The 21,751-nt window shown below is 36.0% G+C and overlaps 1 protein-coding gene across 2 annotated transcripts in view; it reads left to right on the plus strand.

The window, feature by feature from the left end:
• The window catches only part of CSMD3 (CUB and Sushi multiple domains 3), a 1,383,361-nt gene that overhangs the window by 1,098,543 nt on the left and 263,067 nt on the right, over positions 1-21,751 (plus strand). For both annotated transcript variants that reach the window (XM_069601113.1, XM_069601114.1), the window contains 3 exons: positions 5,547-5,685; positions 8,232-8,419; positions 21,005-21,199. In XM_069601113.1, the coding sequence (XP_069457214.1) occupies positions 5,547-5,685; positions 8,232-8,419; positions 21,005-21,199 (522 nt within the window). The remainder of the gene's footprint in view (positions 1-5,546; positions 5,686-8,231; positions 8,420-21,004; positions 21,200-21,751) is intronic.

Here is a 21,751-nt window from a genome sequence, read left to right on the forward strand (position 1 = left end):
TTCTAAAGGAGATTGGTCCTAGGTGTTTATTGGAAGGACTGATACTAAAGCTGAAACTCCAATGCTTTGGCCACCTCATGCGAAGAGTTGACTCATTGGAAAAGACTGATGCTGGGAGGGATTGGGGGCAGGAGGAGAAGGGGATGACAGAGGATGAGATGGCTGGATGGCATCACCGACTCAATGGACATGAGTCTGAGTAAACTCCGGGAGTTGGTGATAGACAGGGAGGCCTGGCGTGCTGCGATTCTTGGGGTTGCAAAGAGTCGGACACGAATGAGCAACTGAGCTGACTGACTGAACTGAATGGGAAGAATGTAATAGAGTGTAAATTAGAGATGATTATGGAAGTAATTCAGAAAAATTACCAAAATTATAAGATGACGTGAAAGAGGTGCTTGCCAATAAAACTGAGGTCTGTACAAAGACATCAAAAGAAAAAAGTGAAATTCCAAAAGGAGAATGAATTTAAGGTGAAAGTCAACAGTTAAGAATACAGATATGAAGAGAAAGATAAAGGCAGAAATTGCGTCTTTATTGTCAGTGCAAAAGTCATTTGAGGGTTAGCTAAGAAGGGTTTGTGTTGGAGGCAAGGGCGCTAAGAGAAATAACAATGGCTGGAGAGAGAAAATGTGAAGTGGGGAGGAACAAATAAAGATATCAAGAATCCCTAAGCAATTAAAAGATTATCGTCTCTCTATAATTTAAAATGAAAAAATTATTTTTTTTTCATACTGGCTTTTATTTTATTTTTTACTTTACAATACTGTATTGGTTTTGCCATACATTGACATGAGTCCGCCATGGGTGTGCCTGACTTAAGTTTTCTCAGGATAAATACTTTGGTGCTTTTCTTTGAGAAATAAGAAACCATATATATTTTTTTCTAATGTGACATTCTTTGCTAATTATGTTAGTCTGCCTATAGGTACATATGTGATGAAAGAGAATGAGATTGGACTCTTTTTCAGAAGGCTTAGTTGTAAAATAAAAATAAATAAATTCAAAATAATTAAGCAGATAATTTTATTAAAAGTGAATTATTGTAGAATTTTACCACTGTAATATATAGCAATAACAAATCACTATGTTATATACCAAGAACTAATAGAGTGTTGTAGGTCTATTGTAACTCAAAACCAAACAAATTCATAGGAAAAGTGATCAGATTTGTGGTTACCAGAGTCAGGGATTTGGGGAAGCTATCTGTATGAAGATGGTTAAAAAGTACAAGATATTTAGCTATCCAGTCAATAAATGTACTGGTGTTATAATGTATAATATGATATGAAACACAACTGTATCTTATATGAATATATAACAATTGTTAGAGTAAATCTTAAGAGTTGTCATCACAAGAATTTTAATTTCTTTCTTTAATTTTGTATCTCTGTGATAAGACAGATCACCACTCGATTCATTGTGGTGATCATTTAAAAGCTAAAAAGGGTTATTACAGGATGGGGGCAGGGAAAGACTACTGCGATAGGAAAACATGTGACAGTCACATCTGCAAGCATCTGAAGAATCAGGAAAAAGGGATTTTTCTCTCATAGAAAACAGTACACAAGGTGAAAAAGAGCAAGATGTGGAAGTGAGTTGAAAGGCTGACCCAGAACGTTGTTCTCTGGGTCCAGCCTATCCTTAGGTTGCGTGCCAGCTCAAGGCTGAGGGAGGACCAGAGTCCAAGAACCTAGAGAAAGGAGAGAAGCTTGAGCAAAGTTTGGTTGCATGCAGTTTATTGTAATTGGTCTGTTAATACAAGCAATTCAACTAATCATTTGAGTCAAAGAAAGGGAGTTTACAAGGTCTGTGCTTGGTTTTGTCACAGAAAACTGAGGGGCCTTATTTAGGAGGTGTTATCTAAAATAAGTGAACCTTATATAGTTAGATGGTAAAGAGGGGTTATTCACTGTGAGTCCATATAACCAAACACAGAAGGATAAGGGGATTTCTTAACTATTAGGTAAAATTCACCATTTTTAGCTAAAAACAAAAAACAAAAAAAGTGAAAGGAAATAGGTTAGAGGGAGCTTTGTTTTATTTTTAGGATTAAAGAGACTTGAGTACCTGTGGACAACAGGAAGAAGCCAGAGAATAAAGGAGATGAATGAACATAATTCTCAAAAAGAGAAACTGTGTGACCAAATTTAGGGTGTTATCCTGATTAACATGGAGAAGGCAATGGCAACCCACTCCAGTACTCTTGCCTGGAAAATCCCATGGATGGAGGAGCCTGGTCGGCTGCGGTCCATGGGGTCGCTAAGAGTCAGACATGACTGAGTGACTTCACTTTCTTTTTTCACTCTCATGCATTTGAGAAGGCAATGGCAACCCACTCCAGTGTTCTTGCCTGGAGAATCCCAGGGACTGGGGAGCCTGGTGGGCTGGCGTCTCTGAGGTCCCACAGAGTTGGACACAACTGAAGCGACTTAGCAGCAGCAGTAGCAGCCTGATTAACATTTCCCTCTAACTGTAGAGAAAAATATTCAGGGAGCATTAAACTTTGAAAAGGGAGATCTAGAGAAAGTTGAGATAGTCTGTTTAATCATTTGATATGATACCACAAAACATACAGGTGATAGGGTAAATAAGGCTAAGCAAATACATATTCTAGGTAGAGTAGGTCATCTGTTGTTACAGTGACACTGAGGCCACGGTTGCAGAAGGTCCTAGGGAAATAAAATAGCAGGCACCCATTATCTAGATGGTTTGGTTCGGTTCGGTTTGGTCCGGTTCAGTCGCTCAGTCGTGTCCGACTCTTTGCGACCCCATGAATTGCAGCACTCCAGGCCTCCCTGTCCATCACCAACTCCCGGAGTTCACTCACACTCACGTCCATCGAGTCCGTGATGCCATCCAGCCATCTCATCCTCTGTCGTCCCCTTCTCCTCCTGCCCCCAATCCCTCTCAGCAGCAGAGTCTTTTCCAATGAGTCAACTCTTCCCATGAGGTGGCCAAAGTACTGGAGTTTCAGCTTTAGCATCATTCCTTCCAAAGAAATCCCAGGGCTGATGTCCTTCAGAATGGACTGGTTGGATCTCCTTGCAGTCCAAGGGACTCTCAAGAGTCTTCTCCAACACCACAGTTCAAAAGCATCAATTCTTCGGCGCTCAGCCTTCTTCACAGTCCAACTCTCACATCCATACATGACCACAGGAAAAACCATAGCCTTGACTCGACGGACCTTAGTCGCAAAGTAATGTCTCTGCTTTTGACTATGCTATCTAAGTTGGTCATAACTTTTCTTCCAAGGAGTAAGCATCTTTTAATTTCATGGCTGCAGTCACCATTTTCAGTGACTTGGGAGCCCCCAAAAATAAAGTCTGACACTGTTTCCACTGTTGCCCCATCTATTTCCCATGAAATGGTGGGACCAAATGCCATGATCTTCGTTTTCTGAATGTTGAGCTTTAAGCCAACTTTTTGACTCTCCTCTTTCACTTTCATCAAGAGGCTTTTTAGCTCCTCTTCACTTTCTGCCATAAGAGTGGTGTCATCTGCATATCTGAGGTTATTGATATTTCTCCTGGCAATCTTGATTCCAGCTTGTGTTTCTTCCAGTTCAGCGTTTCTCATGCTGTACTCTGCATATAAGTTAAATAAGCAAGGTGACAATATACAGCCTTGACGCACTCCTTTTCCTATTTGGAAACAGTCTGTTGTTCCATGTCCACTTCTAACTGTTGCTTCCTGATCTGCATACAGATTTCTCAAGAGGCAGGTCAGGTGGTATTCCCGTCTCTTTCAGAATTTTCCTCATTTTGTTGTGATCCACACAGTCAAAGGCTTTGGCATAGTCAATTAAGCAGAAATAGATGTTTTTCTGGAACTCTCTTGCTTTTTCCATGATCCAGCAGATGTTGGCAATTTGATCTCTGGCTTCTCTGCCTTTTCTAAAACCAGCTTGAACAGCAGGAAAGCATGTGAGATGAGTGCAATTGTTTGGTATTTTGAGCATTCTTTGTCATTGCCTTTCTTTGGATTTAGATGGTAAAGATTATCAAATTCTAATAATGATATTATATATTTAGGCTCAGGCAAAGAACAAAAATCTGAAATGTGCCAGATTCAAAATTCTCCTTTGAAAACCAGTTTTGTGCTGTCAAAAGAATCCTGTATAACTTATAACTCAATGATAAAATTTACCTGAGAAAAACTGTGACTTCAAAGCTGAGATACGAGAATGATGATATTTGCAGGAGAAATCATATGACACAATGAGAATCCCAGTCTCCATCTCAGTCGCTCTCTCTCAGGTGCACATGTGTGTGTTTACATCCACACTGTCTCACTCCACCACCAGGACCCTCCATATCTCAATTGCTCTAAGTTCCTAAGCTGCCAACTTTAAATATTATTTTCTCATCAAGCTGTGTTTAACAGGCTCTAACAATAACTCCCTAAAGAATCTATTCTCTGAATTTCTCTGACAATTTTTTGAACCTCTCCATTGAAGTCTAACAGAAACCTTTGTCAGGCCATAATAATAATTGAAGTAACTGTCCATTTTCATCAACAAGTCAGGCAACTAGAATTTAAGAATATCCTAACATTCAGTTTGTTCTGTGCTGTGCTTAGTCACTCAGACATGTCTCTTTGCAAGCCCCTGGACTCTAGCCCGTCAGGCTCGTCTCTCCATCCAGACTCTCCAGGCAAGGATACTGGAATGAGTTGTTATGCCCTCACCCAGTGGATCTTCCCGACCCAGGGATCAAACCCAGGTCTCCTGCATTGCAGGCAGATTCTTTACCAGCTAAGCTACCAGGGAAGTCCTAACATTCAGTTTGAAGGTGAAGTCGCTCAGTCATGTCTGACTCTTTGCAACCCCGTGGACTGTAGCCTACCAGGCTCCTCCGTCCATGGGATTCTCCAGGCAAGAATACTGGAGTGGGTTGCCATTTCCTTCTCCAGGGGATCTTCCCAACCCAGGGATTGAACCCAGGTCTCCCGCATTGGAGGCAGACGCTTTAACCTCTGAGCCACCAGGGAAGCCCAACATTCAGTTTAGGAGTGTTTTACTATAAAGTTATGTTGGTTCTCAGTTACACATTTTCATATGTTAACTATTATCAAAGCCTCTTCTTCTGTAAATGAAGGTATCAGGGAACATTTGAAAATGAAACAAATACTTCATATTCTATTATCCCACATATTATTAAAGATTTTGCTTTGCTTTGTTTTGTTTCTCTTTTTTTCTCAGTAACCTTCAGAGTTTTTCTTAGTAATTATGAGGAAATCATTTTTACTCCTCTTAATGTGTTTCTTTTATAAGAATCAAAAATAGTAATAGCAAGGGAGAGAAGTATAAATGTAACTTTTTCTTGTCTTTTAAATCCAATAAAGGAGCTAAATTCTCTCTATGTATGTGTTTAGTATTTTGATGGTCTTTCTTGAAAGATCACGCATTATTTAAGCATCCAGTATGATAGAAAATTGAGTTTGTACAAAAACCTCTAAACTTTTTTAGATGTGTGTTTTCTAAATACTGATAGATAATTTTATTAATCACTTAAGGGATTTTGTTTGTTTGTTTTAAATTAAAGCACCCTGTGGAGGCAACTTAACAGGATCTTCAGGATTTATTCTTTCACCAAACTTCCCTCATCCATATCCCCATAGTAGGGACTGTGACTGGACTATCACCGTCAATGCAGACTATGTTATCTCCTTGGCATTTATCAGGTGAGTTCCTATTCCTTTCCACAGCTTAAAATTGTTTTTCTTATTTTACATTACCATTTGCACTAGGAAATATTTATTTTTACATGACATTTTACTATTTTTTTACCAATTTGAATACAAATATTTTGCAATAAACAATTTAAAAATCTCTATATAATTCCAGTGTAGTTCTGCAGGCTAATGAGTGTGCATTACTTAACAGTTTCCAGTATAGAGGAAACATGTTAAAGGTTGAATAGTTTATTGATTTTCATGAAACATTATCTCTTCATAACCTTTCCTCTCTCCCTGAACTTACCATCACTGCTTCAAAAGATTCTGTGTTTCCTAAACTTAAAGATTAAAAGGTCAGCATTTTGAGGAATGTTTTCTCCCATATGTGCACCATCAAAAATGTCTTTGAAGTATCTGTGCAGCACCATTATTGGGCTTGGGAAGATATATATATATACCACATACCATTCTTTCTGGTGGTCTCATTAAGTCAACTGTCAAGAATTTGATGGGTAATCTTCATATAATTTCTCAGCAGAATTTGTCTTCGATAGAACTTTACATAAGGTATTCAAAATTTACATTTATTGTTTAGCAGTATCAGTTGAAAAGTTAGCTTAGTACTGACATAGTGGAGGATGCAGCTTCTTGTATGGCAAAGAAATTGCTGAGTTTAATCCCCAGCTCTGTTACTGTCATTTGTGTTACCTTGGGTAAGTTATTATTTGAATGAGTAATATTATAATATATGATTTTATAATAATATTATTTGAGCCTCTGTTTCCTGGCATGAAGTAACAGCTGTATCACAAAACCTGGCCTAATACTTTTCCTTAAGATTTCAATGGGAATGTTAGGTGTCAGCAACTTAAAGAGTTTCTACCTAGAAATGTTAGTGTCCAAGACTAAAGTCTGCTGGCTCTTGTAACACAGCTGTTCCTTCTGCTAGCATGTCACAGCTGCTTGGTTTTTATGTAAACTTTTAAGCTGAACATTTTTTCTAATATATGAAAGTGAAAGTCACGCAGTCATGTCTGACTCTTTGCGGCCCCATGGACTATACAGTCCGTGGAATTGGGAGATCTTCCCAACCCAGGAATCAAACCCAGGTCTTCTGCAGTTCTGGCAGATTCTTTACCAGCTGAGCCACAAAGGAAACTGGTATATGAAACCCAGGTTAAAAAAAAAAAAAAAAAAAAAAAACTAGAAAAAAGATAATTCACATTCATGAAAAATTTCAAAAGTATAAACATATGGAATTTTTATTTCTATAATTTGTAGTAGTACATTGATAATGGTAACAACAAAGCAACACTTGATGGCAATGTTGGTTATATGCCAAGACCCACTTATAAGACAATTTCCTGCAGTAAATACTTTTATTCTCATTTTTGCAGTAGAGGAAATGGCAGTATAAACATTAAAAATGTCAGGATGTATGATACAGGGTTTAATTTACTTTAAAATTATTTTAGTTAATAACTGAGTGGTAGAAGGTTGTATTACATGAAATGTGTGAGCAGAGGTTGATTTACTGTTGTATCATTGATTATGTGACCTAAGAGAGACTACTGACATATCAGGATCTCATTGGGAAAATGGAAATGATAATCTCTTCCTTATACCACAGGATTATTGACAAAAAAGTTAATATTTATGAAACTATTTGTAAAAGATAGAATGTACTATCTTCCCAGGTTTTTAGGAAAAATAATCACTATATTTATGTCTTCAGTTTTCTAAGTATGTGGGTTCTATAATCATTATAGGATGATTCTCATACTTTGAAGGTTGTTAAGGCAAGTTTATTATGCAAGTTTGAAACACTTAAATATTGATTTGAATAGTTTATGTGCTAAAATGTCTTTATTTACACACTGTTTACTTTTGTTAAAGAGTATATTGGCTCACTTTGCCTACATTAAGTTCTAAAAGAAGAAAATATATTTACTTTAAAAGAAAAGAATACCTAGTACAATGTGCAATGCTTTGAGTAATTTAAATGCAGATTTTATCTTTCCAACTTTTTTTAGAGTTCAGTTTTAAAACAAGAATGCTGTTAAAATTTGAAGTTCAAGGCAAATAGATTCATGGACAAAGCAAAAAGAGATGCAAAATATCTGGTGAAAAATTTTAAAATACAGTTAATGTCTTACACATTTTACCGATATAAAGTAACTTAAGGATATGTAGCTAACAAGGACACAGCGTCTTGAACCTAAACTCTGAGTGCAAATCATGTATCCTTCATCAGCTTACAAACTGTTTGCCTTACAGTCATTTGTATTCCCTGTAGACATAATGCCAACTTAGAAATACTTGAAAATATCAAAATATCTTCTTTCTTTTTTCAGTGCTGATTTTATATGCATATTCAGTGTGCTGTTAACAGGGGAATTTTTAAATTGACTTATTTTGACAGAACCTGTTATTTTTAAATATAATGATTGAATTAATATATCATTTATGGGACTATTATGCTTAAAATCTTAGTAATAACCATTCCACTTTTTTCTTCCTTCCTTCCTTTCTTTCTTTTTCTTTTCTTTTAGTTTTAGCATAGAACCAAACTATGATTTCCTCTATATATATGATGGGCCAGACAGTAATAGTCCCTTGATTGGAAGCTTTCAAGACAGCAAATTACCGGAGAGGATAGAAAGCAGCTCAAATAACATGCATTTGGCTTTTCGGAGTGATGGATCTGTTAGTTACACTGGATTTCATTTAGAGTATAAAGGTAAATGTGAACATTTGATTTTAGCATCATGATTTAAATTGTGAGTATTTTATATAAGAGAATAATGTCATATTGGCCATTGTCAGCGGTTAGTTATATGTGCAGTTCTTAAAGCATACTACCTGCAATTCACCTCACAATAGAACACTCACTGTAGACTTTTCCTATGAGTGAGAAGGAAATTAGCATTTCTTAATTACTACCAAAGGAAATGTATCACACAAATAAGCCATTAGGATACTGCAGACGTTGCCTGAGGCCACAAAATATTTCTTAAAAAACAAAGTCATTTTTGGAAGCTGAAGTTTCACTTGAATATCAAATATTCAGAGACTACTCACACTGATAAAAATATTCAAAAGTATACAATTCACAAAATATTTTGACAATTATGATTCAGAAAATATCTGAAAATATTTAAATAGGTCAACATTTAGAATAGGGTGAATATAATATGCTCTAAATCAAATCCCTTATGATTATACAGTGAAAGTGAGAAATATATTCAAGGGATTGGATCTGATAGACAGAGTGCCTGAAGAACTATGGACCTAAGTTAGTGACATTGTACAGGAGACAAGGATCAAGACCATCCCTAAGAAAAAGAAATGCAAAAAAGCAAAATGGTTGTCTGATGAGGCCTTACAAATAGCTGTGAAAGGAGAAAAGGAAAGATATCTTTCAAATCAAGATAATATAAGATAAGATATCTTATATAATGGCAAAGGAGAAAAGGAAATGTATCTTTCAAATCAAGATAATATAAGATAAGATATCTTATATAATGAGCATATGCCCATTTGAATACAGAGTTCCAAAGAATAGCAAGGAGATAAAAGAAATCCTTCCTCAGTGATCAATGTAAAGAAATAGAGGAAAACAATAGAATGGGAAAGACTAGAGATCACTTCAAGAAAATTAGAGATACAAAGGGAACATTTCCTGCAAAGATGGGCACAATAAAGGACAGAAATGGTATGGACCTAACAGAAGCAGAAGATATTAAGAAGAGGAGGCAAGAATACACAGAAGAACTATTTAAAAAAAAAAAAAAAAGATCTTCATGACCCAGATAATCACAATGGTGTGATCACTCACTTAGAGCCAGGCATCTTGGAATGTGAAGTCAAGTGGACTTTAGGAAGCATCTCTGTGAACAAAGGAGGTAGAGATGATGGAATTCCAGCTGAGCTATTTCCAATCTTAAAAGATGATGCTGTGAAAGTACTGCACTTAGTATGCAAGCAAATTTGGAAAACTCAGCACTGGCCACTGGACTGAAAAAGGTCACTTTCATTCCAATCCCAAAGAAAGGCAATGCCAAAGAATGCTCAAACTACAGCACAATCGTACTCATCTCCCACGCTAGTAAAGTAATGCTCAAAATTCTCCAAGCCAGGCTTCAACAGTGCGTGAACTGTGAACTTCCAGATGTTGAAGGTGGATTTAGAAAAAGCACAGGAACAAGAGATCAAATTGCCAACATGTGTTAATCGTTGAAAAAGCAAGAGAGTTCCAGAAAAAAAACATCTACTTCTGTTTTGTAGACTATGCCAAAGCCTTTGACTGTGTGGATCACAATAAACTGAAAAATTCTGAAAGAGATGGAAATACCAGACCACCTGACCTGCCTCTTGAGAAATCTGTATGCAGGTCAGGAAGCAACAGTTAGAACTGGACATGGAACAACAGACTGGTTCCAAATAGGGAAAGGAGTACGTCAAGGCTGTATATTGTCACCCTGCTTATTTAACTTATATGCAGAGTACATCATGAGAAATGCTGGGCTGGATGAAGCACAAGCTGGAATCAAGATTGCTGGGAGAAATATCAATAACCTCAGATATGCAGATGACACCACCCTTATGGCAGAAAGTGAAGAAGAACGAAAGAGCCTCTTGATAAAAGTGAAAGAGAAGAGTGAAAAAGTTGGCTTAAAACTCAACATTCAGAACACTAAGATCATGGCATCTGGTGCCATCACTTCATGGCAAATAGATGGGAAAACAGTGGAAACCATGATGGACTTTATTTTGGGGGGCTCCAAAATCACTGCAGATGGTGATTGCAGCCATGAAATTAAAAGACACTTGCTCCTTGGAGAGAAAGTTATGACCAACCTAGACAGCATATTAAAAATCAGAGACATTCCTTTGCCAACAAAGGTCCATACAGTCAAAGGTAGTTTTTCCAGCAGCCATGTATGGATGTGAGAGTTGGACTTTAAAGAAAGCTGAGTGGCGAAGAATTGGTGCTTTTGAACTGTGGTGCTGGATAAGACCCTTGTGAGTCCCTTGGACTGCAAGGAGATCCAACCAGTTCATCCTAAAGGAAATCAGTCCTGAATATTCATTGTAAAAACTAATGCTGAAGCTGAAACTTCAATTCTTTGGTCACCTGATGCGAAGACCTGACTCATTTGAAAAGATCCTGATGCTGGGAAAGATTGAAGGTGGGAGGAAAAGGGGACAACAGAGGATGAAATGGTTGGATGGCATCACCGACTTTATGGACATGAGTCTGAGTGAGCTCCAGGAGTTAGTGATAGACAGAGAAGCCTGGCATGCTGCAGTCCATGGGGTCACAAAGAGTCAGACATGACTGAGCGACTGAACTAAACTGAATATGATATGGTAATGAATATAATATTTTAGAACATTTCTGTCTGTATTTAAATTAATTAATATTAAGATATGTATGGATATTTCTTGGGCCTTCCCAGGTGGCACTAGTGGTAAAGAATCCCCCTGCAAATTCAGGAGATGTAAGAGAGTCGGGTTGATCCCAGGGTCGGGAAGGGCACAGCAACCCACTCTCATATTCTTGTGTGGAGAATCCCATGAAGGAAGAAGCCTGGTAGGCTAAGGTCCATAAGGTTGCAAAGAGTCAGACATGACTGAAGGGACTTAGCATGTACATATATGGATATTTATAAATATATTTTAAGTTTTCTATTCAATGCCTATAAGGACAAATTAGATCTTAGTTGTTTAAAGTTAAATTTTATTTTTCAAAAATTGAGTCTATAAAGGATACTGATAAAGGGATCATTTGAGTTATGTAAATGCATACTTTGAATTTATTACATACTGCTTTGATTTTATTTTTTCCCCACTATAGAATATTTTCAGTAGGTAAAAGTTGTACAGAATAGTAAAACAAACTTCAAAGTATTTGCTATCCAAATACAAAGTATTTGACAGACTTAACATGGTGTTATATTTGCTTCAAATCTTGTTATTCTTGTTTTAAGAAATATTCAATTGAAACTTCTGAATTTGCACTAGGAAGAGAGGTGTGTGTGTGTGTGTGTGTGTTTACAGCTATCGAAAGAAGTAAAGCTGAAACCCCGCCTTAAATACATCTTCAGCTAGAGACAAAAGAAAATGTTGAGAGTAGTGGTTTGGGACTTCAAAGGAGAAAAAGGCAATCCACATTGATAGAAAAGTAAATGTTTGATAAATAAATGTTTGCTGGGCTGTGCAGAGACAAGGAGCTAAAGAGTGTATTCGCTCTCTAGGCCCTGCTGAGTCTCCACCACTGCAGCCCAGCCTATAGTTGCTGCAGGTGTCTTTGGTCATCAGTCAGTCACTCAGTCGTGTCCAATAGTTTGTGACTTCATGGACTGCAGCACACCAGACTTCCCTGTCCATCACCAACTCCCAGAGCTTGCTCAAACTCATGTCCATCGAGTAGGTAATGCCATCCAGCCATCTCATCCTCTGTCGTCCCCTTCTCCTCCTGCCTTCAATCTTTCCCAGCATCAGGGTCTTTTCCAAGGAGTCAGTTCTTCGCATCAGGTAGCCAAAATATTGGAGTTTTAGCTTCGGCATCAGTCCTTCCAATGAATATTCAGGACTCATTTCCTTTAGGATTGACTAGTTTTATCTCCTTGCAGTTGTGGGGACTCTCAAGAGTCTTCTCCAACACCACAGTTCAAAACATCAGTTCTTTGGTGCTCAGCTTTGTTTATAGTCCAGTTCTCACATCCATACATGACTGCTGGAAAAGCCATAGCTTTGACTAGATGGACCTTAGTTGGCAAAGTAGTGTCTCTGCTTTTTAACATGCTGTCTATGTCGGCCATAACTTTTGTTTTGAGGAGCAAGCGTCTTTTAATTTCATGGCTGCAGTCACCATGTGCAGTGATTTTGGAGCCAAAAAAACACAAAGTTTCTTACTGTTTCCATTGTTTCTCTGTCTATTTGCCATGAAGTGATGGGACTGGATGCCACAATCTTAAGTTTTTTGAATGCTGATTTTGATGCCAGCTTTTTCACTCTCCTCTTTCACTTTCAGTAAGAGGCTCTCTTTGCTTTCTGCCATAAGGGCCCATCTTTGGTCACAAATATATTCTATTTTAGGTACATGCCCTTTAGCTAAATTCTTAGGTAGCTAAGTGGGCGCTATAAAGACTATGTTTCTGTTTCTTAAAAATAATAACCCTAAATCAATATGTATGCCAAAGAGGCATATTTTGAGGTGGTAAATTTTGGTCTATGAGTCTCTCATCTTACAGAGCAAAGTAATAAATGGCCTTGTCAGTGGGAGAATATATGAACTATTTGGTACCAAACAGTAGGTGATTCTCTGGTGGCTCAGAAGAATTTCAGGTTCTTTACCATGCGGGAGAGCAATGAGGGAGACCTGGGTTTAAGCCCTGGGTTGAGAAGATCCTTTGGAGAAGATCTGGAGAAGGGAATGGCTGGCTACCCACTCCAGTATTCTTGCCTGGAGAATTCTATGGGTCAAGGAGCCTAGTGAGCTATAGTTTATAGGGTCACTCATGACTGAAGTGACTAATGCTTTCACTTTCAGTAAGAATTTAGGATGACCAGCTATTTATTAGGGTTGTATGAAAATGTTAGCTGCTCCAAACCAGAAGATCATGAGCAAGCTTGCACCTTGTGACTATGGATTAGGAAACATTGATATTCTAGAGAGTTGAACTTGAACAATGTGTCAAACTCTCCCACTGGAAGAGGCTCCCCATGCTATACACAAGAATTCAACTAACTGGCTATCTGCACAAATCATGAGTAGTCAAGATTATTTTCAGACACTCCTGTTCCCTTCATGACTGTATCCTCCTAATTCTTAATTCAGTGCTTATCTTTTCCATGTATGTATGCTTGTACATATATTTATATTTTCCATCATGTATAATTCCTTCATTCTATTTTCAAAAAACATATTTTCATCATGTACACATTCTTATGAAAATTGTTTTTTCTCCCTACATTATTTCTGAGGTATACCAATGATAAGAGACATGTAGACTTAGTTCATTAATTTCTTTATGATATTCTATGATATGACTATCACAAGTAATTTGTAAATTTTTCTGATAGATACTTAGGTTAAGTTTTCTGTTAGGAATCATGATGATATAGCCATTCTTTTGAATGCTTTCTTGAACATATCTATTAGATTCTAAAATATCTGTATATTTAAGACTGGGAATACTAGATCAAAGGATATAAACCTCTTGAATCTAACTACATATCCCCTAGTTACTCCCAGAAGAGGCTATACCAATTTATACTCTCAACAGCAGAGAAAGCATTTCAGAACCTCCACATTTTCTGAGTTATAACTGATAAAAACATTATACTATTTTTAGATGTTTGTACGACATAATGATTTAATAAATGTATGTATTGCAAAATGATTACTATATTAAGTCTATATAGCATTATCACCACTGCATATAGTTATAGTTATTTTTTTCTTGTAATGAGACCTTGTTAAGATATATTCCCTTAGCAACTTTCAAATATAGAATACATATATTCTTAAGTATTGTCATTTTTAATTGTCATAATTAATTCATTTTTCATTTATTTCTTAAAATAGTGGGGTTTTTCTACTATATTATCAGAACCCATTTTTGGGTACATATATACATATTTTTAATCTTATTTTGAGCTTTCTATTCCTTTTGCTTTTTCTCTTGTACTAGCACAAATTTCTTTTTTTATCAAAGTCATATAATTACTTGATATTTTATTGTTCATTTATTTATTTACTATGCACACTCCCATTTATGCCCCTCAATTCCTGTGCTGTGCTTAGTCGCTCAGTCATGTCCTACTCTTTGCATCCCCATGGACTACAGCCCAGCCGGATCCTCTGTCCATGGGGATTTTCCAGGAAGAATACTGGAGTAGGTTGCCATGCCCTTCTCCAGAGGATCTTCCCAACCCAGGGATTGACCGTGTGATCAAACCCATTGCAGGCAGATTTTTTACTGTCTGAGTCACCAGGGAAGCCCAAGAATACTAGAGTGGGTAACCTATCCCTTCTCCAGGGAAACTTCTTGACCCAGGAATAGAACCAGGGTCTCCTGCATTACAGGTGGATTCTTTATGAGCTGAGCTACCTGGGAAGCCCCACTCAATCCCTACACATACACCAGAAAAACAAACTTCTTAAGAGAAAGAACTCTATTTACCACTATACAATGAACTTATTAGAATAATGCCTACATACATAGTAATTGTTTGATAATTACTTAGCTGATTTTGAGTTGCTTAAAGAGGTGTTTTATATTTTAAATCAAGATATGATTAGAATAATAATGTACTGAAATCTAAGGAAACTTAGAGACACATTCATGTCCTGTATTTTACAAATGAGAACTTGGCTTTTTAGGAATATCTGCAAGGTGACAGCTTTATAAACAAGACTCAGTTAAAAAGAGAGAGAACTGTAAGCAAGTCAGTAAAGCTAGGTTCTATTGTGAGTTTGTATTTAACAAAGCATTTCCAGAGACCCATAGGATAACAGATACAGGAAGAATGCCACAATACTGCCATACTCAGGGTTGCTGCTGCTGCTGCTAAGTCGCTTCAGCCATGTTCGACTCTGTGCGACCCCATAGACGGCAGCCCGCCAGGCTCCGCCGTCCCTCGGATTCTCCAGGCAAGAACACTGGAGTGGGTTGCCATTTCCTTCTCCAGTGCGTGAAAGTGAAAAGTGAAAGTGAAGCGCAGATGATACTAATTTGTTACAGCATTCTTTCTCATGGAAACTGGACTTGACTTCCCAATCCTTTCTCATATAATATCCATATAGTCATTATTAAATCCATGTCATTTAGTACTTGAGATAAAATCTATTCACCATATCTTAAACTAAATGTGTTGCCCTTCCTATTTCCCATCTTGGTCAATTTCGGTGTCCCATTATTTCTGAAAAGATATGATTTATGCCACCACAGGAAAAAGGCCACTGATGCATTTTTTAAAAGGACAATGTTAATTGCCTATTATGTACTTTACTCCAAGTACAGTTATTAGCTCTTTCAATACAGTATCTCTTTCTTTCCCATTAGCAAAAACACTTGTAAATGCAACAAAATATTAACTAACAGCATTATCGGGTAAGTATTACTATACCTATTTTCAAATGATGAAATTGAGAATCAGATTGTTAAAGTGAATTGCAAATAATGGCATAAATTATCACTACCAATAAGAGTAAAGGAAAATTAAAATGTGAGTACAGGCAGAGAAATACATAAGCATTCTATGAACTACAGTCCCTCCTTGTACCCTGCAACTACTGCCTACCATCCTCGGTTACTACACTAGTGCCCATTTACACACAATTCCTTGAGGTCTTATTTTTATACTCCAGATAGTATTTCTTTACAATGTTAGTGCTAAGTTTATGGTATTCCCCAAATCCAACCTAATTAACTTTCTGGACTGGCTCTCAAAATTCTCAAACACCACCCCCCCATAGAAATTCATCCCCCACATTAGGGTCTCCAGAATCTGCCTTTTCTTCTTATCAGTCACCTTACTTTCTATTTTTATTAAAAAAAAAAAAAAACTTAGCTCTTCAACTGCTGATAAAGTGGTCTTGTTGTTTATTTCTGCCATAGCCAAGCAAACATGTCAAAATTTTCAAGATAAAATGTCCACCCGCAAAAGAAATGGACATATAACTGGAGGTCCTGGATAGTAAAAACTATTTGTTTGTTATTTGTAATCATGTTATATACTTTATTTCAAGCATGTTAATTTCTATTAGCTCTGAAAAAGTAAAGTTTTTAAGTCCCAACTCACTCCAAATACTGTATTTATAGGTCTTTATTTAAAAAGCTACAGGTTCAACACCTACTTCTGTAGAGCTCACACCAGAGTATAGTTGCTATTGCTTGTGTTCTTACTGATCTCTTCATTTCCCTCTTGAAGATAGACACTGAACCTTATTTTTGTTTATTTGTAAATACATAGGAGTTCTGCAAACAAAGCATTTGAATGGTGAACAAATGCTATAGTCAAACATCGCAAATACACAGCCTGTTAATAATAGAGATTCTGAAAGGAATACTACTTTTATTTACAAAAAGCAAATGTTATATGGCAAAACCCACCACAATATTGTAAAGTAATTAGCCTCCAATTAAATTTTTTTAAAAAAATCAAATGGTAGATATGCTCTAGTGTTGTAGACAATAGTAAACTGAAATAAATAGATATTTGCAGGTAAGGGGAGATGTTTTATTAACTTGAAATAACTCTTTGTCCCCAAAGAGTTTAAATCAATCTAGTCTCCAGTAGTCTTCCCTGAAGAATCTCCATGGACAGAGGAGCCTAGCAGGCTGCAGTTCATGGGGTGGCAAAGAGTCGGACATGACTGAGTGACTAAGCACAGATAAATGAATGTAATTTCAGTGAGATACAATATTAAATGTATACTTGATAAACATTTTAGCTTAATGCTATCTTTTGCATTGTTTTGTATTAAAGCTATTTTTAATTATGTTAATAAGTATATTTTAAATATTTAATAGGTGTAACTCATAGGAGTGATGTTTATATTATTTAAACAAAATATACTATTTACATGAAGAAGAGAGTATAGATACAGTTTTGTGCTTCTGAAGGGGACCTCCTGGCAGCTCTTTTATCTGATAGGCACCAAAAATCTACAGTGAAAGATTTATGAATGGTTGTTTATATATGGGATAAGTTAGCCACCTGCTTCAAGAACCTTAAAATATAGTCAGTTACTTTCTAAATTAATATATCAATTTAAGGTAAGACATATCTTTTCATAGAGCACCCTATTACATTTCAGCTTTAGTTTGAGGTATTTTGCATCAATTATTTTATTTCTAATTGTTTAATCAACAGTATTTTCCAAAATAAAAGAGATACGTCTGTGGTTTATATTTAATTTCAAAGAGCACATGGGGAATCTGACCCTGTGTGAACTATGGGTCTTCGAAAAGAGAGAGCCTTTTGGGAGTTACTGTGATCTGAGGGGACTACAATACATACACAGTTTGAAGGGAATTTAGCTCTTAGTTTCTGAATTCATGCTAGCAGGTATGTGCCCAATGGCACTATTCTGGAAATAAAAAGCAGCTGAATATTATATACTTTGGTGACGTCTCAAAAATAAAAATAACATATAACTGATTATCTACAAAACAACACTATTCTTAATAATGGTCCTTTCATAAGTAAATACCTGTATGTGGGAATAAACATTGAAGTTTGTTAAAAACTGGTGGCTCAGAGGTTAAAGCGTCTGCCTCCAATGAGGGAGACCCGGGTTCAATCCCTGGGTTGGGAAGATCCCCTGGAGAAGAAAATGGTAACCTACTCCAGTATTCTTGCCTGGAGAATCCCATGGACGGAGGAGCCTGGTAGGCTACAGTCCATGGGGTCGCAAAGAGTCGGACAAGACTGAGCGACTTCACCTTCACCTTCAACCTTTAACAACAAAAATATTATGGTTCTCATTAGACCAGGAAAAAAATGTGTTTACTAACAAGTCATTAAGTATTAATTGAACAAACATTATTTAGTTATTGTCATGCCTGATGCAAAGCATGGTAAAAACTTCATAATGATATAGCTATTGTGCTTATTATGATTTCATCTATATGTCTTCCTTAATAAAATGAAAACAAAAGCATGATAAAGCTTTAATTTTTCCTGTTGACTCTTCTTAAGGACACACATTTCAACTTTGTAATGTCAAAATTTTTCATTAAAATAAGTATTTACAGTGCTTTAATTTCACCTGGAAATAATTCTGAAACAAATTTTTTGTAAAAGTGAAAAAGCAGTCCTTTGCTAAGATACAGGCTCTATTGCTTGCAATCACTTCTGTCTTCCAGAAGACTGCTTCTAACATGCTTTACTTAGAGAATATAAGGCAAGGGACTCTAACCTGGGATCTATTCAGTAGGCAAGTTACTATTATTAATAAAAGTGAATTATTCATACAAATAGATTATTTTATTAAATCAATTATTCATTAAAATACTATCAATTTGTGTGCCTCACTTTTTTTTCCAAAATTGAAATCATTTTCCATCTGTTTCCTGGACCTTTATGTAAGGATTCTCCATATGTTCTCAAAATTTCCAGATGCAATTGCTATGGCAAACATGGAAATAAACAAGTGCAGTATTATTCACAGAAAGCTATTCACTAAGAATTTAAAGCAATATGTAAACATAATAAAGAGATAAGTGAATCCTCTCAAAATGAGTCTAGCAATATAACATTGTTGCAGAGGCGATATTTTTAATTTATCAACCATGTTTCCCTTTACTCAAAAAGTAGGTTTGCATTATAGATTCACTAACATGTCACTGAAAATTTGGGGAAAACTTTAAAGAAGGAAAAAGCTAACTTTTCAAAAGATGGATGTTAGGCAGTTAGACATGTCAAAGAGATTAATCCTTCTAAATAGTAATTTCAACCCTTTCTTTTCCCTCAAGGGATTTAGTTCAATTTCATGAAGAGCATAAATGGTAGGTTGCCATTACACCTAAAAATTACATTGTATTTTCTGCTTATTTAAGGAAAGAATTAATGTTTTTCTCTGAAAAATTAAACAAACTAACCTCTGTACCACTAAAGCCTCTTTCTTAAGAATCTACTAGTTCTTTTCCTTAAGTTATACGGGATACAAAGTTCTTACACTGTGTGTGTGTACACTCATGTACATACCTTTGAAAGGTCAAATTATTTAGTTTTGATTGATGCTCAGAAATCAGGTTTATCTGACTTACAAGCTCCAGTATAACTTCTCCCCTTCAAGTCTCTCCTCTCCCTTTCACCTAGTCTGCCCATTACCCCCCAGTGCTCAGTTTAGATGTCAGTTCTTCAGGAAGGTTCTGGATGCTGCTCCTTATACAACACACATCACAACCACAAGTGTTTACTTAATATAATTATTTTCTTGATAGACTGTAAAAGCCATGAAGGTTAGAATATTTTTTTTTATCACCATGGCTGTATTTTCAGTGTTACTTGGATAATGGGCTCTTAAGTAGTTTCTGGAAAGAAGGAAGGAAGGAAAGGAAGTGAGAATTTTTCATTTGGTATTCTATTAAAATCATTTAAATGTTTCTTTCCACCATTTCCTCTTTAATTGAATTCAGAGAAATCTTGTGAATTATGTTTCCTAAAGCATAAAATTCTCATAATTTCCTATAAGTGTTGAAGCACTTTGAACTCTGTAGACTTTAGCAAATGGAATGCAAATATTTTTCTGTTAAAATTAACCACATTTTGATTAATTTATTATGATAATTATAATAGCCAAACATCAAGATATTTTTGACTTAAATTACCAAGATTCTATGAGTCATATCCAAAGATATACCCATCTCCTGAATTCCCATTAACATAAGATAAATTCTAATGTAACAAATCACATTTGTTATCTTGAATTTGTGACAGCCCTTATATTGTGCATCTCTATTTATCTGCAATAATAATAAAATAGAAATATTCATGTGTTAGCCATATCTGGTATAACAAAAGTATTCTACCACTTATTTGCCAAAATGGATGAACTAATATATTTCTCTCATATTTTCAAAATATTCTGTCAGTCTCTCTAGTTTACTCTGGTTCCATAGAAAACAGTTCTTTGTTGTGCATGAAACTTACTTTTTAATTTGCCTTTTACTATTACCTTTGAAAGTTCTTGGCTTTGATATAGATTGTGTCCAAAAAGATCATGGTTTGGATATTATAAAGATTTTGTTACTATTTTTAACGGGCAGACCTCTGACAGATATGTGTGGAATGAGTAGAGGAGGTTAAGCTAAGAGAAATGGCTTCAGGGTGGAGACATAGGATCTTTTACTTTCTTCCTAGTGATTAACTGAAATTAGCATAGGCAGTAGTACTATATCTAAGTTCAGTCACATGAAATGGAGTGTACATTTTGGGGGGAAGATCTTTTAAATAATGAAATATTAAATAAACAAGTTTTTCTTTTCCAAAATAATTGTTTTAAAACTTATGCATGGATGATAACACATAATTATAATAAACTCTGAAACCCTGTTTGACTATATGTATTAGATACTAATTTTAATGAGAAGACCAATGAAGAATTTTATCCTTTTTTAACCAATATAAATCAACAAAACATCAGATATAGTTGAGGGCTACTTTGTACTTTTAGCTCTTAAACAGAGGCAGAAATGGTGTTGGTGCTTTCTGTCTATTTAAAGGTAGAGATGAAGATATACTGATAGTTTCCTAGAATGTGCTATTTTAAAATAATTCATTTTATATCAACATTACTTTACAGCAAAACTCCGAGAGTCCTGCTTTGATCCAGGCAATATAATGAATGGCACCAGACTGGGAATGGATTATAAATTAGGGTCAACAGTAACCTATTACTGTGATGCTGGTTACATTCTTCAAGGATATTCAACACTCACCTGTATCATGGGAGATGATGGAAGACCTGGATGGAATAGAGTCTTACCAAGTTGTCATGGTAAGAAAATACCTTTTGGCTGAGTTTTTATAATTAGAAAGAATCAATTAAAGTTACTTCTGTTTTTTTTTTGAACAAATCAACCATTTAACACATGATCTATAAGTGTGGTGTAGGCAATGCAGATTTTATCGAGGATTTTTTAACTGGTTTCTGTAAAGAAATGATTTTGGAAAAGTACTTATATTCCCACATGTCTCTAAAGCAATGTGCATTTTATAGTGGGCCAGCTCTCTGAGAGCAGGGATATTTTGTTCATTTTTTTATCCTAAGGATTTAAAGGAGTTCCTAAAACTTCAGGTTCTCAGGAAATATTGACTTAGTAATGAGGAAGAAACACATTGAAACTGTTATTTCAACAAAAGTAGATAAATGCAATAGCTAGAATATTATCAATAATCAGTGATAGATCTGAACCAAGGATATAGAGATACATACATTTCTCCTAAGAACTAAGTTGTTTAAAATGAGTGACCAAGTCAGAGCTACTGAGGCAGCTCTAAAAGCACAAGAAAGACCCAAGGGTGCAAAAAGATGGAGAAATAACTAAAA

Source organism: Ovis canadensis, chromosome 9 (genome assembly GCF_042477335.2).
Source record: "Ovis canadensis isolate MfBH-ARS-UI-01 breed Bighorn chromosome 9, ARS-UI_OviCan_v2, whole genome shotgun sequence".
Lineage (NCBI taxonomy): Eukaryota > Metazoa > Chordata > Mammalia > Artiodactyla > Bovidae > Ovis > Ovis canadensis.